Below are 14833 nucleotides of genomic sequence, written 5' to 3'. Positions count from 1 at the left end.
TATTAAATTAATTGATATGGAAGAACTTGAAAATGAGGTTAAAATCAGATTAGTGGGTGGTAGTAAGAGACCAGGAGAAAGAGAGTGTGATGTCATCAACATTTACATTTGTAAACATAACCTTGTAATATTTTGTACAATTACATAAGGACCTCAACATTTTAGCTGTGCATGTGGGACATTGACACTCGTTTAAATTGCAGTTAAAATGCATTTGCCTTCAATGCTTCGATTTGAAAGCCATATATTCATTCAATTTTTTTTTACAAACGCTTAAGTAATTACATTCTGATTACAGGCAGGGATTAGTAAATGTAAATAATGATCAAGTTTCTAGCCACTGTGTCCATTTCTACGCCAGTCCCTCAAATACAGACATAAACACAGTAGAAATATCAAGAGTACAGTTTGAATGTGTGTTCTGTATCCCCTCCGACAAGATGAATGTGTACAATGTGAGCCGACTTGTAAACTTGTTTGTATTTGGGTGTTTTTAAGCTTCCACTTTGCATCCACACTTGCCGTGACTGATGTTTAATTTAGTTTCTAATGGATGTCGTTGGTTTTTTTCATTTGAAGAGCACGAGAAGCACAGGCAGTGTAAGAGTGCAGACTACATGAATCTGCACTTCAAAGTGAAATGGCTTTACAATGAGTATGTAAAGGACCTGCCAGCTTCAAAAGAGAAAGTTCCAGAATACTCTGCGTAAGTTCCATAATGATCGTTCTCAACACCATCCATTTTTCAATCAATGTATTGATGCAGGCCTCCCTGGTCAAGGTTTTGTACATCTGTAAGATCCCTCATTTCCGAATGTACCCTGCTTTTATTCCATTAGTTTTTTCGTATGTGTTTTGCTTAGTTTGCTCCCATTCCACTTTTATTGACCTGTCTTTTTGAAGGTTCATATGATGTCCCACATGGTTTTTCAATAATTTAGCATTGTTTTACTTTCTAGTCATTACACGTATGTGTTTGTATTATTTTACAGTGGATTTTGTAATATTTTGTCATCAGATACACTTCATTCCACGTGATATGTGATTCATGGGGTTGATGGTACACCTTTAAAATAGAACGTTATCTTAATTAATTACACAAGTCAGCACTTGGTATAGCCAGTACCTTATCAATCGCTCTATATGGAATGTTAACCATGGTTATTTTTAAAAATACAATGTTTCTTTTGTCAGGTGACCGTTAACTGTAATTAGATAGCCATATCAGCTCAGGCTGACCACAATATAGCAGTCCATGGGTACATTCACCTATGGCCAGCGTTACTGCTGTGAACGCTGTTGGAGTATTTTAATATATATTGGTTGCTTTTTGCTTTACTGTTGCTAACATTTCTGAATCGTTTTATTTGTTCATATTTAAATAAATAGATCACATCAAAATGAACACAAGAAGTGCTGACACATTGCAAATCATAAGAGTCCTGCTGAGTGCTGCTGATTTGGGAAACAATTGAAATCAGAATAATTTGATCATCAAGCTGTGCTGCAGTGATTCGTGTGCATGTCTCGTGACCTGTGTCACCACTTGTGCAACCAAAAATTGGACAATGACATTTTCCTAGAAATGTAATTTTTTTTGGGCAGAGAAGTTTCTCATATTGCCAAAGGGGGCATGACTTGCAACAAAAGCACCACCTTCCTCACGGCGTTAAAATTGTTATGCCCTATCGTCATCATCATTATAATTTAACTTATACAGAATTTAATACTACACGCATCTCAAGACAATGCACAGGGAAACAATTTAAACATAAACATCATATACAATATAAATAATAAGACCTTACAAGAAGTTGAATCGCGCAAATGGAGTGGCAGAACACATCACTCCGTACACTGTCGCCTCCAACTGCCAGAACCACGTGCAGACGGTGAATTGTCCTGCAATGTGAACTGAGTATCGCAATAACATAGACAAGTTGCAAGACCGTGCTTTTTCCTTATTCACAGGGAAGTGTTCCATCGTTATCGATGGTGGCAGACTTTTGAGAAAGGCAGTCACAACAACCATTTTGTTACTATAATCATTATTATTTGTCATCTCATTCTTATTTTTTTTATGATCATCTTTACGTAACAATGTGTTTTGATATTTGTTGATGTTTTTTGTTCTCTGCAATGGATGTTCTGGTAACATCCAAATGTTTTACCCCACAGCGGTCTTCGTTTATATAGAAAATCATGCTTTAAATGTGTTGAGGGTAACTTAAGAACCTCTGTCAATCAGATGAAAGTGTGGTGCCCCTTGGATCCTCTGTAAGTCTGTGCAGCATTACAGGCAATGCGTGCAATTCAACAAAGGGGAAAAGGTGTGATATCCACGAACGGCACAGAATGGTTTTGGCCATGTTCACTCCACAAATTATGAAGAAAATAATCATTTGGAAACCTTTTCCAATCAATTCCTGGATGAAGGCTTCCCCATGTCGTGTTGGTCGTTGGGGGTTGTTTGATCGTTCTTCATCACGCTGGCACGCTGGTCAGCGCAGGTTCGCTAAGCGGAGGCCAGGACTAATACGGAAATCATGATGTTAGCCATGATGTGGGTATTGAACTCCAGGTTACTCATCATGTGGCACTAACCACTGTGCCACAACCTTTGTGACATTCATTTTGCTTTTTTGTCAGTTTCACAGCGAAGTGCTTGTGATTACTTTATAAAGTGAAAGGATGAGATTAAGCTAAAAAAAATAGATACATTTGTTTAAGAGTTTCCACAACACCAACACATGATGAAGCATGGGCATCACAGTAGACTACGAGGAAGCGCAAGGACCCATAACCAAAGCACAGAAACTTCCATACGAAGAAAGGAAAAAAAGTTGTACTGTCATGGGAGTGTTGGGTGTGTACAATTGGATGGATATAGTTCAGCCTTTGTTATAAAAGTGTTGCATGGCAAAAATAGTTTTCTCTACTGGGTGGAAAGCAGCATGAAAACCCAGGCTGAATCATGTGTTTTCTCCACGGCAGACACACCACTTATGTGGAAAACTAAATCCTGCTGGCAAAAATAAACGCTTGGACAAAAATAGTTTGTGTGTGGAAAAAAGTGTTTAGCTTTGTCTGTGTGGGATCTCACCTTTTCATGAAGGTTATTGATTGACTTATATACGATGAATGCTCGTTTCTTCCAAAGCCCTTTTTATGTGTGGAACATAATTAGATTGTTAAATGTCATGTGGTGCTGTGTGTCGATGTTGTAGGTGGTTTGAGCCATTTGTACTGCAGTGGTTGGATGAAAATGAAGAGGTCTCATTGGAATTTCTGCGAGGGCGCTCTGGACCGAGACAAGAAGGATGGGGTAGGCTAATCCATATATTTTTCAAGAAAAAGCATACGTATATAGTTCAGGGCAATCAAACTATATATACACATCTTAAATAATACCTATCACCTCGAAATTTATATATTAACTCTAAGTGAAAATCTTAACCTCTCTGCTTGGTTTGAGATTATAAAGTATTAAGTTTACTAATATCACCATCAGCCGTTGTCTATCCTCAGTTGGACAAATACCTCTTGCTTTCACCATCCTTCACTTTCCTGCGGTGCTACAATCCACCTCACTCCTACACGTGAACTGATCTCATTACTACATTCATGTGATGGCCGTGCTCTTATAAACACATTATCTTCTTTCACTATCTTTCTATCACCAGTCTCATCCATTATCCATAAGTCACGTGCCCTGCTCAAGCCCACTTAATTTGTTCAACATTCAACATTGTGACTGTGACTTGTGTTTGTTATTTTAATCCAGTGTTCCTTTTCATATTTTCGTGTAATTCCAAGCGTGTGTTTACCCATGATTTTGTGCCCAATTGTCAACTTTTATTCAATTTTAATTGCATTTGTCCAAGTTTCTGATCCATACTTCATAGGTAGCGATATTCAGTTATTACAACAACAACGCATCCTGTTCAGGCTCAATGGTTTGCTGCCATTCATTATTCATTTCAGTTTTCCAAAACAATTCTATCCTGCTTTTGTTCTTATTATATTGATGACAATCCAATGTCAATTATTGCTATAGCTATTATAAATCTACTGCTTTGTTTTAAATTGTTTCCCTGATTTATTATTGTACGTGACTCGTTTAGCGTTTATTTTTTTCAGGCTCATTTCACTGCCTTCTTTCTTGAACCATTCCTTGTTATTTATTTAATTGGTTCTTATAACTGCCATTATCGACTCTGAGATGGTGAATACTTAATCGATTTATGATTATGCCGTCATTTTTCCAGTCCCATTGTTGTAAAATATATTCTGTTAATCTATTTTGTTATTTATCATTTTAGCAATTCACTCATTTTATACATTTCTGAAACAACAAAAAAACATGGCTGAACAAAGCCCGTAAATCCATGGGACTCTTTAACATATATTTTAAGCCACTTGTTGATGACACCCAATAACAGCACATTTGTCCGCGATTACTGGAATAAAGCACAATTATCTCCACGTAACCAATGATATAGGTGTTGGATGGGCTTTAGTTTGTTTGTGATCAGCACGTACAGAGAACCCATTCCCTCATTGTCCCCTTGCTGCTGTCCCTTATCTCTGAACTCCACTCACTGCCACGCCTTCCCTCATTTCCACACATCCTCAGCACCATTCCCACCAATGCCCCCTCTCGCTCACACTTAGTATACCTATCGTCTGTCGTTAATAAAACATCTTTACTTGTTAAAAACATTTATTAGCTACAAAAAGTAAACCACAAATTCAAAGGATTAATAAAACGTCACAATATGACTAAAGCGGAAGTTGAACGGTGCAACTAATATGCATCCTATTTCTTGCTTGTCTTCTGCAATACAGTTTAACGCTATTGAACCAATCCAGTGTATCGCATACCATACCCTTCACTATAACATATTCACGTGGCATCAATCAACAAAAAAATCACATGCAATAACCACAGCATTGCTTAGCACTGCACATATAACATTTACGCAGGAAAAAATAAACAGTTTTTGAAATAGTAGTATGAGTGGGGCGAGAGAAGTTTACTACATGACTACTCCTTGGTTTGGCTTTCCATAGGCTGTATCAGAGCCATTATATTCAACCCTCAGGGTAGTGAATACATGACAAGTTACCAAATGTAAAATGGAACACATTGAGTACATTAATTACGGAACTTTGTACAATGGTTTGGTGGTGGAGGAGACCTGGTATTGATCTCCTGTGAGGTTGTTTGCAGCCCCCAGGCTTAGAGCTGCCTCAACGATGAGCCTTTCACATGTACTCGTCGTGTCAACTGAAATAATGTCAACATGGTAAAGCCTACTACACATGGTGCAATGCCTATGCGTTACAATGCAGGAAAGAATGGAACCACCCACCTTGCTTCCCATTAGTTGCAACCCCTCCAGTGTCAATGCCATCCACATCACACATTATGACAGTGATGACACCAGACCCAAAAGCACGTTCATGTTGGTGTACCGGGCGAGGCGACCCCGAGTTGATGTGAGCTCACGCCGCATTGCCGAGTTACCACAGCGTGTGCACCATGCCTTACAACAGCCACTAAGTGACAGTGATATCACCACAGCGCTTGTGCCAGGCTAGATGCACTTTTAACCGTCACGTGAGTGTCAAAGGCTCGCTAGCAGGAGGCCACGGCACACAGGCCCAGGTGCTATGGGTTGACTGAGATGACTGGCAGATTCACAACCTGTGCTCCCCACTGTGCCAGCTTGATGTATTTTAACTGCCTGGCACTCCGCTAATTGTTGTGCCAGGCAGTTAAAATACAGCAAGCTGGCACAGTGGGGAGCACAGGTTGTGAATCTGCCAGTCATCTCAGTCAACCCATAGCACCTGGGCCTGTGTGCCGTGGCCTCCTGCTAGCGAGCCTTTGTTATTTGTTGGAGGGCATCTGCCTCTTAACTGCCCAGTAACATCCTTCACGAGACTCCTCAGAAGCCAAACTTGGCACCGCTGGTAACAGTCATTGGAAAGTCCAATGAGCTTGCATATCCTTCTCAGACCACCTTTTCTCGAGCTTGTGCTGCAAAAGTTTAGCTCTCTCTATCTGGCCAAACAGAAGCGTCTCGGACATGTGGTGGCTGGGGATGAGGGCTAAATGACCCAGCCAAAGCAGCCTCGCCGCCGGGGCATCTCACTGATGAGACTTTGTAGATATACTTCAGGGATTTGTGACCTACTCACGCAATCCAGTCTGGTTATACCCACAATGGATTGTAGGCAGGCCAGCATGAATGCTTCACACCAGAGAAAATGTTCCCTTTAAAGGGGTCCACATTTTGCAAGCATGGAGAACGAAGGACATAACTGTGGCTGAGAAGACCCAGAGCTTCGTATGGAACGAAGGCCAGGTAGCTTTCATACAGCATTACGCAGCTGATGAAAAGATAATGCTGCTCGACTGATTCGGAATGATACCTCTGAAAAATGCAGAACTCAGACAAATGCACATGCATCACATTCTTAGTTAGTCCATTACCTTGTTACTTTACCTATCAGTGTAGTCTTCTTCTCACACTTCAGATGTAGTTTATACAATATATACAGCACATAGACTATATACTGGATTATATTTACAGAATATACATACTATACTAGAATTTATACTGCACATTATTTATTATAAATACAGTATATTTAGAGTATAAAGTGTACGGTTATATTCTGCATGTGATATACATGCAGTGTATATCGTAATTCGATATATATCGTGTTCTTTTGTATTTTATATATATATATTGTAGGCTTCTATATATTTTCATGTACATCCAGTACAGTATTTAGCACCTATGTGAGCCTCTTCACTGCAGTGCTCGAGTTGACATGGGCCGTGTGACTTGATTTCTTCCACCCCTCTAAGGGGTAAGGGTGGCAGGGGGAACTCAAGTCTACACGTTATGCCCACATAACCTCTTCACATGGAATTCACGGCGACATCCTGTGCATGTAAAAGGTCCTCACTAGACAAAGCATTGAGCAGACTGAACGACAGAGAAACGTGGAGAAAAAGAGAAGCAGAGAGACACGGTACAGAAATATGAAGCGAGAGAGATGGCAACATAGTGAGAGACACAAATATACACAGAAACAGAGAGCATGTCTGTATGTATAAACATATTTCGCGCCGTACGTAGCCAACCACGTTAATCGGAGGTGTATACGCAAGAGACAGAGATGCAGAGGAAGACATGGCATGGAGAGACAGATAACTACACAGTGGCATGTAGACACAGAAAGAGATATGGGGCGAATTAGAATCATGGAGAGATACCTGGAGATGGGGAGAGAGCAGCACATATATACCCAGACGTAGAGAGAGACCGGGAGATGCAATTACGGCCCCTGGGCTGCATGTGGTCTTGTATAAACTCAGCAAAAGACAGAGATACACAGAGAAAGGTATACATAGATACAAACAGAGAATCGGAGAGACAGAGATGACATAGGCACATAGATATGCACAGAAAGATATTACCACAGAGAGATGTGCAAAGAGACACATATCTGGACAGGGTTAACACAGAGAAACACACACAAATGCATATACACAGAGACACGGAAATACATGGATAATAAATGCAGAGAGAGAGAAATTGAGAGAGACACCCAGAGGCACAACAGGGTTATACAATTGCAATCCCCAGGCTACTTGGCCTTTGTAGATATGGAGTCACTGAGCAAAACACACAAACACATTACAGAGAGAACCATGCAGACAGAGAGAAGAGATATGTATGCAGAAACATGAAAACACAATGAGAGACACGGAGAGAGAGAGAGATACACAGATATACTTGCACATAGAGAGAGGCATGGAGACACACAGAGAGCAACACATTAAATCTTGAATACGATTATACAGAAACATGTGGAGAGAAATGCCCAGAAAGGTTTTCTAGAGGCCTGGGGCAAACTGCCAGATGGGGCCCCCTCTGAGGATTCATAAACCATTTCTGAGACTCCTTTAAATTTGAGGCTCAGATGTTAATATGTATTAAATACAATCAAATCAAATACTTGTACATTATCATCCTTCAATAGCAATACTTTATTGCTGATTTCATTACAAGATGCCCCGCAGTGTTTTCTAACCTGGGACTTTTGCAATCCAGAGGCGTATAATTTTATGGGCATCAAATTTTTATCAAATCACGTTAAAAAAAAATCTTATTCAATCTGGTTCCACTCCAAAGTGTAGGCACAGGCTTAGTATTCACATAATACGATGCATACATGGGTGGTTAACACTCCTGAACACAACACAGGCAAGGGAGGGCCAGACATTAACCCCTGCCCTACAATATTTCAGCCATGAACCAGCCCCAACAAAAACTTGGAGGGAAGGGAATTAGGCAAGAACTGGCACTTAGGCTGTGAAAACCATAGAAATGGTAGGGAATTTGATAAATTTATATATACGTATAGAAATAGAAATCATTTGCGCAACAAACTAAAAAGAGTTAACTTTTTAACACAATAACAGTTCATTTGATACATTTTCACGAATAAACATCTGCACATGTCCACATACAAAAAATGTCCACCATTTTGATCTTTGCTTTAATTATCAGGACAACCCCATCAGTCTCTTGTGACCTAATCCAGGCAATCACACCAGTCGAATTTGAAGTTTTAAAAGGTTTAAATATACTATGGGAACCTCATTTGCCAGTAAAAATATGATTATTGGTTTTTTACCCTTCTATCTGGCAACAAAACTGACAACTTTTTACAAGGAGTCATGTTTGCATAGACCACAATACCTGCAGTCATAATACAAACAAAAGAACATAACTCTGATAATGTGCACTGTCCTTGAAGTTGATTGGTCCACACCCGAGACAGCTTTCCTTAGAGCCTAGTCTCACATGGTGTTGGACCTTTTGGCGTCATCTGGTCCAACACCATGTGAGACTAGACTCTAAGGAAAGCTGTCTTGGGTGTGGACCAATCAACTTCAAGGGCAGTGCACATTATCAGAGTTATGTTCTTTTGTTGTATTATGACTGCAGGTATTGTTGTCTATGCAAACATGACTCCTTGTAAAAAGGTGTCAGTTTTGTTGCCAGATAGAAGGGTAAAAACCAATTATCAGGTTTAAATATGTTTCAACAATTGTCTTAAAGTTGTCACTTCAACTTTTGAAATTAGATTTGTGTATTATTCTTAGATGAATGTGAAATTGACATGTATTTTTAAAAATAAAATTGCATATACAATATTGATGTTATTCCTGATTCCCCTTGTCACGTGATTTTCAGTTTCAGCAAACATCTGAGCACGCCCTCTTCTCCTGCTCAGTGGTGGACGTGTTCACACAACTCAACCAAAGCTTTGAGATCATCAAGAAGTTGGAGTGTCCTGATCCAGAGATTGTTGCTCACTTTATGAGGCGTTTTGCCAAGGTAAATAAACCACTCATCATATTCCCCACCTTCAACACCATGAAGGCTTACATTCTAGCTGGTATGCAGCATTCGCAGCGGTATGTACACTGGCACGGTTTGTTTTTTGAGATGGCACTATTTATGCCAGCAGTTATCTGCTCATGGTTTCCCAAAAAATATGCCCTAGTGGTTTTATTAATCTAAGGCATTGATACAGTTGACTATTATAGTCAACATCATTAAATGTAGTTATCGCAGTAAAGCGGTAGGCTGGTTCTCAAATGTAGTGAAGAGGAAAATGTTTATAGTCTGGAAGCAACTCATATTTTTGTCTGGTTACAAAAGCTGTCGCCGAGGCTTCGATATTCGTCCGTCTACTGTTTTCATGATGTGTCGTATTTGGCTCATAATGTACTCTGCGCCAATGATTAAATACACCTCTGCATCTACTTTTAAAGACGTTCAAACAAAATGACACGTGGATTTTAATGGTTTAAGGGGGTCCCCGATATATGCCGGAGTTAGGGACCGGAAAATTGCAACTTATAACGAAACAATGTTTCACCGGGAATTTTTCCCCATAAGAATAATGGGAACTGGGGTGGGGGAGATAGGGACCATGAAAGTGTAAACATTGCCTATGTGATGCAAAGCGGGGCAATTTCTCCCATGAGAATCAATGGAATAAGGTAGGGATAAGATAACCGTAAACTTAGGGAAATGTTGTGTTTCATACCTAGCAAACAAAAATACGTACTGTCTATGTACAGTACCTGTACTATACTGAACAACACATCATGCACACATTTAGAACCAATTCTGAGTTCAATAACCTTTAAACAGCATTTATACTTGTCAACCACTTCAGTGAAAACTTTTTTCTGAGCATTTCAAAGCAGCCCTGTAAACTTTAAAACGGTTTCCTTTTTTAAATAGAAAACGTATTTGTGCCATTGTTAAGCAATGACTGAAACGTAAAATAAGTTTTTGTGTAAAAAAGCACACAATCTAAAACAGCATTTTTTTTGTTTACCTTAAACTATTATTTGTATGAGCTTACCTTGAGGAGTGGATGAGATGTGCGTTATTGGAGGTGTTGGGAGTGGATTACACTGGGTCATACCCACCTTCTGCAGAAACGTTTTTCCTGAAAAAAAGTTTTTCATGAAAAACGTTTCTGTGTTGGCACCAGTATTTTTACATTCTTAAAACTACATCGTGCCTGAAATCTGTAAAACCCTCCACGGGCATGCTATTGTTGTGCAGTTCCTCTTTCAAAAACGCCAGCCATCGTAAATGTTTTCTACGATAATACTTCTTTGCATGTAATTTTAACCTCCAAATGCTTAAAGCATGCTTAGCTTTGCTTTCTATTTCATCAACATTCTTCACTATCGTACGTACGCTTGTCAGAGGAAGATTCAAATGGCACCCGACACCAATTGCACGTTCACCTTTTGTACTACGCACTGTCACCTGTGCTGTCACTAGCACTGCACTTGCTACTCATTGTTGAAGGGTTGCGACGATATTTTGCGATTCGGTCCACTCCGATTACAACACGATGGGACTGAGAAGACGGTGGCACGTGCACGAAATAAGTAGAAAAGAATGTGCGGGAAAATTTTACATTGGGTGCGGGGACCCCCCGGAAACAAGAAGAAACAGTGCCAGATTAGGCTCGTTGCGGGGCCTGTACAATGTATTTTTATGGGGCCCTAAATAAAAAACACATAAATATCAAACACAATTTTTTTACTTCCATCGTAAAGTAATTGTATTTTTTTTCATTTGCTATACAGCCAGATAATACGACAAATCGCTTACCTTAAACACCCAGTCGTTCATAAAGTTGAAGGCGGTATAGTACTATAGTAAGAGCAAGTGCAGAATCACTGAACCGGAATTGATAGCTTGAAAGCATTTAGCGCAGGGCCCTTGAAAGTGCGGGGCCCGTAGCATTTGTAGCTACTTGTGCTATGAGGATAATCTGGCTCTGAGAAAAACGTACATAATTTGAAAAATTACAATCATAATAAATGTTTAACTTTTATTTCCACTAAGTATTTGAAATGTAATTCCTGTAGCACGAATCACTTTATTGCTCCATCATTGAAAATGGCACATCTTAAGTAATTGCCCATTTGTCTCGATTTTTCTCGTAGAGTTCAACAAACACAAAATAGTGTTTAAAATAAGATGATCAAGTTGTCAGTTATGTTCTAAAAAATAACCCTTGCCCTCCTATACTTGTCCCAATTTGTTTAAGTCAAATATTTAAGGCAAATGTATGTGATGGTGATGTGAGTAGGCACAAACCACACAGATTAATGTTACATTGTAGACTTGTTGTTCCACTCAGCCTTACAGTCACTGTGGTCTCTAAACTATAACAAAAGTTATTTTCCGTGTAAAAAAGTTTTTTAAATGTAATTCGTGTGAATGTATCTTTAAGGAATGTATTTAATACTCTGCCACCACCGTTAACTCTTTTGTTAACTCCACAAGCAAAGCCTCCTAATGTAATGTGTGCTATATTATTATAATTATAATGCTTTGCTGAAAAAATCTAAACTTTATTTGGCAAATGCACTTTTAGTTTTGAATCGTGACACTTATAATTATATTGCAACTGCAGTACATTTCGACTTTTCAACTATGATTTAGAAAATTGTTTTGGAAAATATTTTTCTTTATTTCAGTTTTACACTCCTGGGCTGTATTAAATCCTGGGAACACACTGAACATTTCTGAATGTGTTTTTCAGACCATTAGCAAGGTGTTGATGAATTATGCGGAAATCATCTCCCAGTACTTCAAGGAATACTGCTCCCAGGAAAAAGTGGTAAGCGTGTAATGTTTGCTGCATCGGCACTTTCAACTTCAAATGTTCAATTAAATCACATTTTCGTTTCTGATGACTTAAGAGAATATATAATTTGTTATTTTCTGTAATATTGATATTTTAAAACAATGTAAACGACAGTGCAGAAATAAGACTGCCTTATCACTCCACTTCCTGCTGTTAAATAATACCAATCACAGCGGACAAAATATCACTCTTTCCACATTTCTTTGACTTATCTTTCCTCTCAATCCTTAATTATGTATTCCAAACACCTTCCGTCCTCACAAAGCTGCCACTCTCTTTAGAAACTGCAACCACACCTTCTCTCGGGATGGAACCCTAACCACTTTCACTCTTCTCCCCTCCTCACAGTTTTATTCACAAGCCACTGTCTATTATGCTATCTTTATTACATTTTCTAAGCAAGTACCAGTAAGCACAAGATAATAATTATTAACACCTTATTACTCCAAGACTCCATGTCCCTTCCATTCACCAGCGCCTTACCCTGATAGCAACGTCCGTGTTGACATTTAAATGTCCGATTGTAAATTCAGCGACATCAAATAAATGATAAAACCTTGAGCTCCTCAGCCTATTCTATCATTATTATATCCTAAATAAACTCTTGAGTGGCTGGCTGTCAGTTGTTCTACCACATCTTATAAGTAGTGTTTGAACAATCAAGCAAACAAAACCAGACCATTGCTATAATGAGCAAACATTCTCACGAGTTATGCGTGCACTGACAACTTTTTTTATAGAACTTGTTCCTATTTCTCCCCAATAGCTCCCCCTCATTGTGTCTTCCCTATTTGTGTACACGCCGAACGCCACTTCTTTCTTCCCCTCGGGATTCTTATTTGAATCAGGGTCTCGTGCCCAGCACCACTGAACTGACAAGTCCCCACGTGTCACGACTCTCTCCTAAGCCCAACAACACCCAGTAATGTCCCCAGCTATCTTAACTATGCCCACTATACTTAGAATTGCAAGGCCTCTTAAATATTGTATTATAGTGTTGATTTTATGCCATTTGTGGACTACTGAATGCATCCATAAATCTAATCTCTCTACTTCATAAGCCAACATAAGAGGAACCCATGTTTCAACCACAGAATGTAGCCAGTTCTAAGGTTGGGTAATGCTTGGGTTTCCTTCAGAAAGCCTTGATATAAACCCTGTCTCTGCAATGGTTGCAGAGCCTCACTGTTTCACTATCCATCTAATTCCAATTGATAAATCCCTGCAGCATGCTTCACCCCTCCGGATCCCACAAAATATTATTCAGAATGTACTAATTCCTAAATGTCGAAAAATATTAACGAGAATTATATTTTGGCTGAAACGTATTCTTTACGATTATACAGCCATACACCCATTGCATTTGAATTCCTCCTTAATGGAACCAAAAGAATCAAATAACCTTCCAATATTAGTTGAACATAACAATAACCAAAGGTGTAACAACAACAACACTCTTCATAGAGAAGTGATACCATTTAACACAGGTCTTATGAGAAGATTTCAAACGGAGAGATTGGCATTTTTAGAATGGAGGGATGTTTAGTTTGTTTCATCCCCTCATCACCCAGAGTGTATCTCTAAAAAATATTTATATTACCAGCGCCTCTTCAAACATACATTATATAATGGCAGGGTTTGCCCCTTGTACATGACGCCCACCTCATTAGTCTTACACAGTTGCACATGTAACAGCGACTGACAAAACAACCAAGGTTCGACTTTGCTTCACGTGAGTGCCTCACCCTCGTTTCCATCGATCGCTATCCACACAGCATCTCTACGTGCGAGTTCCATGCTCGGTCTTCCGACCTCGGAGAGCCGCTCGGCTCAGCTTAATAAATCTCCTCTTGTCCAATAAACACGGACCATCGTTTGTGTCCTTGCCTCCTGCTCCTGAAACACTAATATACATTATAAATGTACATTATAAATGTAATTCTTCCCTATACTACACGTAAGTATATTTACTCACTATTACCTCAAATGGGAATGTAATGCGGTAAGATGATGTTCTGTTGAACTTCTGCTTCTTCAATGCTTGCTTTTGACAAGATGCCCCCGAAATGCTGTTAGCCTGCCTCGGAATATTTCTTCTCCGCAATGCGGTTTCAGCTCTGGTCACCCAGACATGATTTTTAATGCAAGGGGTAAGGGCCTGCTCGAGCAGGGGTCCTTGCCTCTTGTTTGCAATCACCTCATCCATTTTTGACTCTTTGGATTCGCTTCTCTATTGGACTTCAAATTCCTTCATATTGGGGTTATCTACACTTCAAACCACTTTTCAACAGGTCATAAAATTCAATCGCATTTTCTGCCCAGCGACAAGATACACTTATGTTTTATGTTACGCAAAATTGCACACATTTCCTCCCAGTTTCTATATTTGATACCTTGTATCTCAATACAGCTCTAACTTACAGTGAGGGAAAAAAGTATTTGATCCCCTGCTGATTTTGTACGTTTGCCCACTGACAAAGAAATGATCAATCCATAATTTTAATGGTAGGTTTATTTGAACAGTGAGAGACAGAATAACAACAACACAATC

The 14833-nt window shown here is 39.3% G+C and overlaps 1 protein-coding gene across 1 annotated transcript in view; it reads left to right on the top strand.

The window, feature by feature from the left end:
- The first annotated feature begins 603 nt into the window (after nt 1-603).
- The window catches only part of LOC133359116 (protein unc-13 homolog B-like), a 60866-nt gene continuing 46636 nt past the window's right edge, over nt 604-14833 (top strand). The window contains exons 1-4 of the mRNA XM_061577512.1: nt 604-706; nt 3228-3325; nt 9285-9428; nt 12178-12255. Coding sequence (XP_061433496.1) covers nt 3260-3325; nt 9285-9428; nt 12178-12255 — 288 coding nt within the window. The 5' untranslated portion in view covers nt 604-706; nt 3228-3259. The remainder of the gene's footprint in view (nt 707-3227; nt 3326-9284; nt 9429-12177; nt 12256-14833) is intronic.

This window comes from Lethenteron reissneri, chromosome 64 (genome assembly GCF_015708825.2).
Source record: "Lethenteron reissneri isolate LAM-NWPU_2019-01 chromosome 64, ASM1570882v1, whole genome shotgun sequence".
NCBI classification, from domain to species: domain Eukaryota; kingdom Metazoa; phylum Chordata; class Hyperoartia; order Petromyzontiformes; family Petromyzontidae; genus Lethenteron; species Lethenteron reissneri.
The sequence above is the reverse complement of the archived record's forward strand: the minus strand, read 5'-3'. Positions and strand labels throughout refer to the sequence as shown.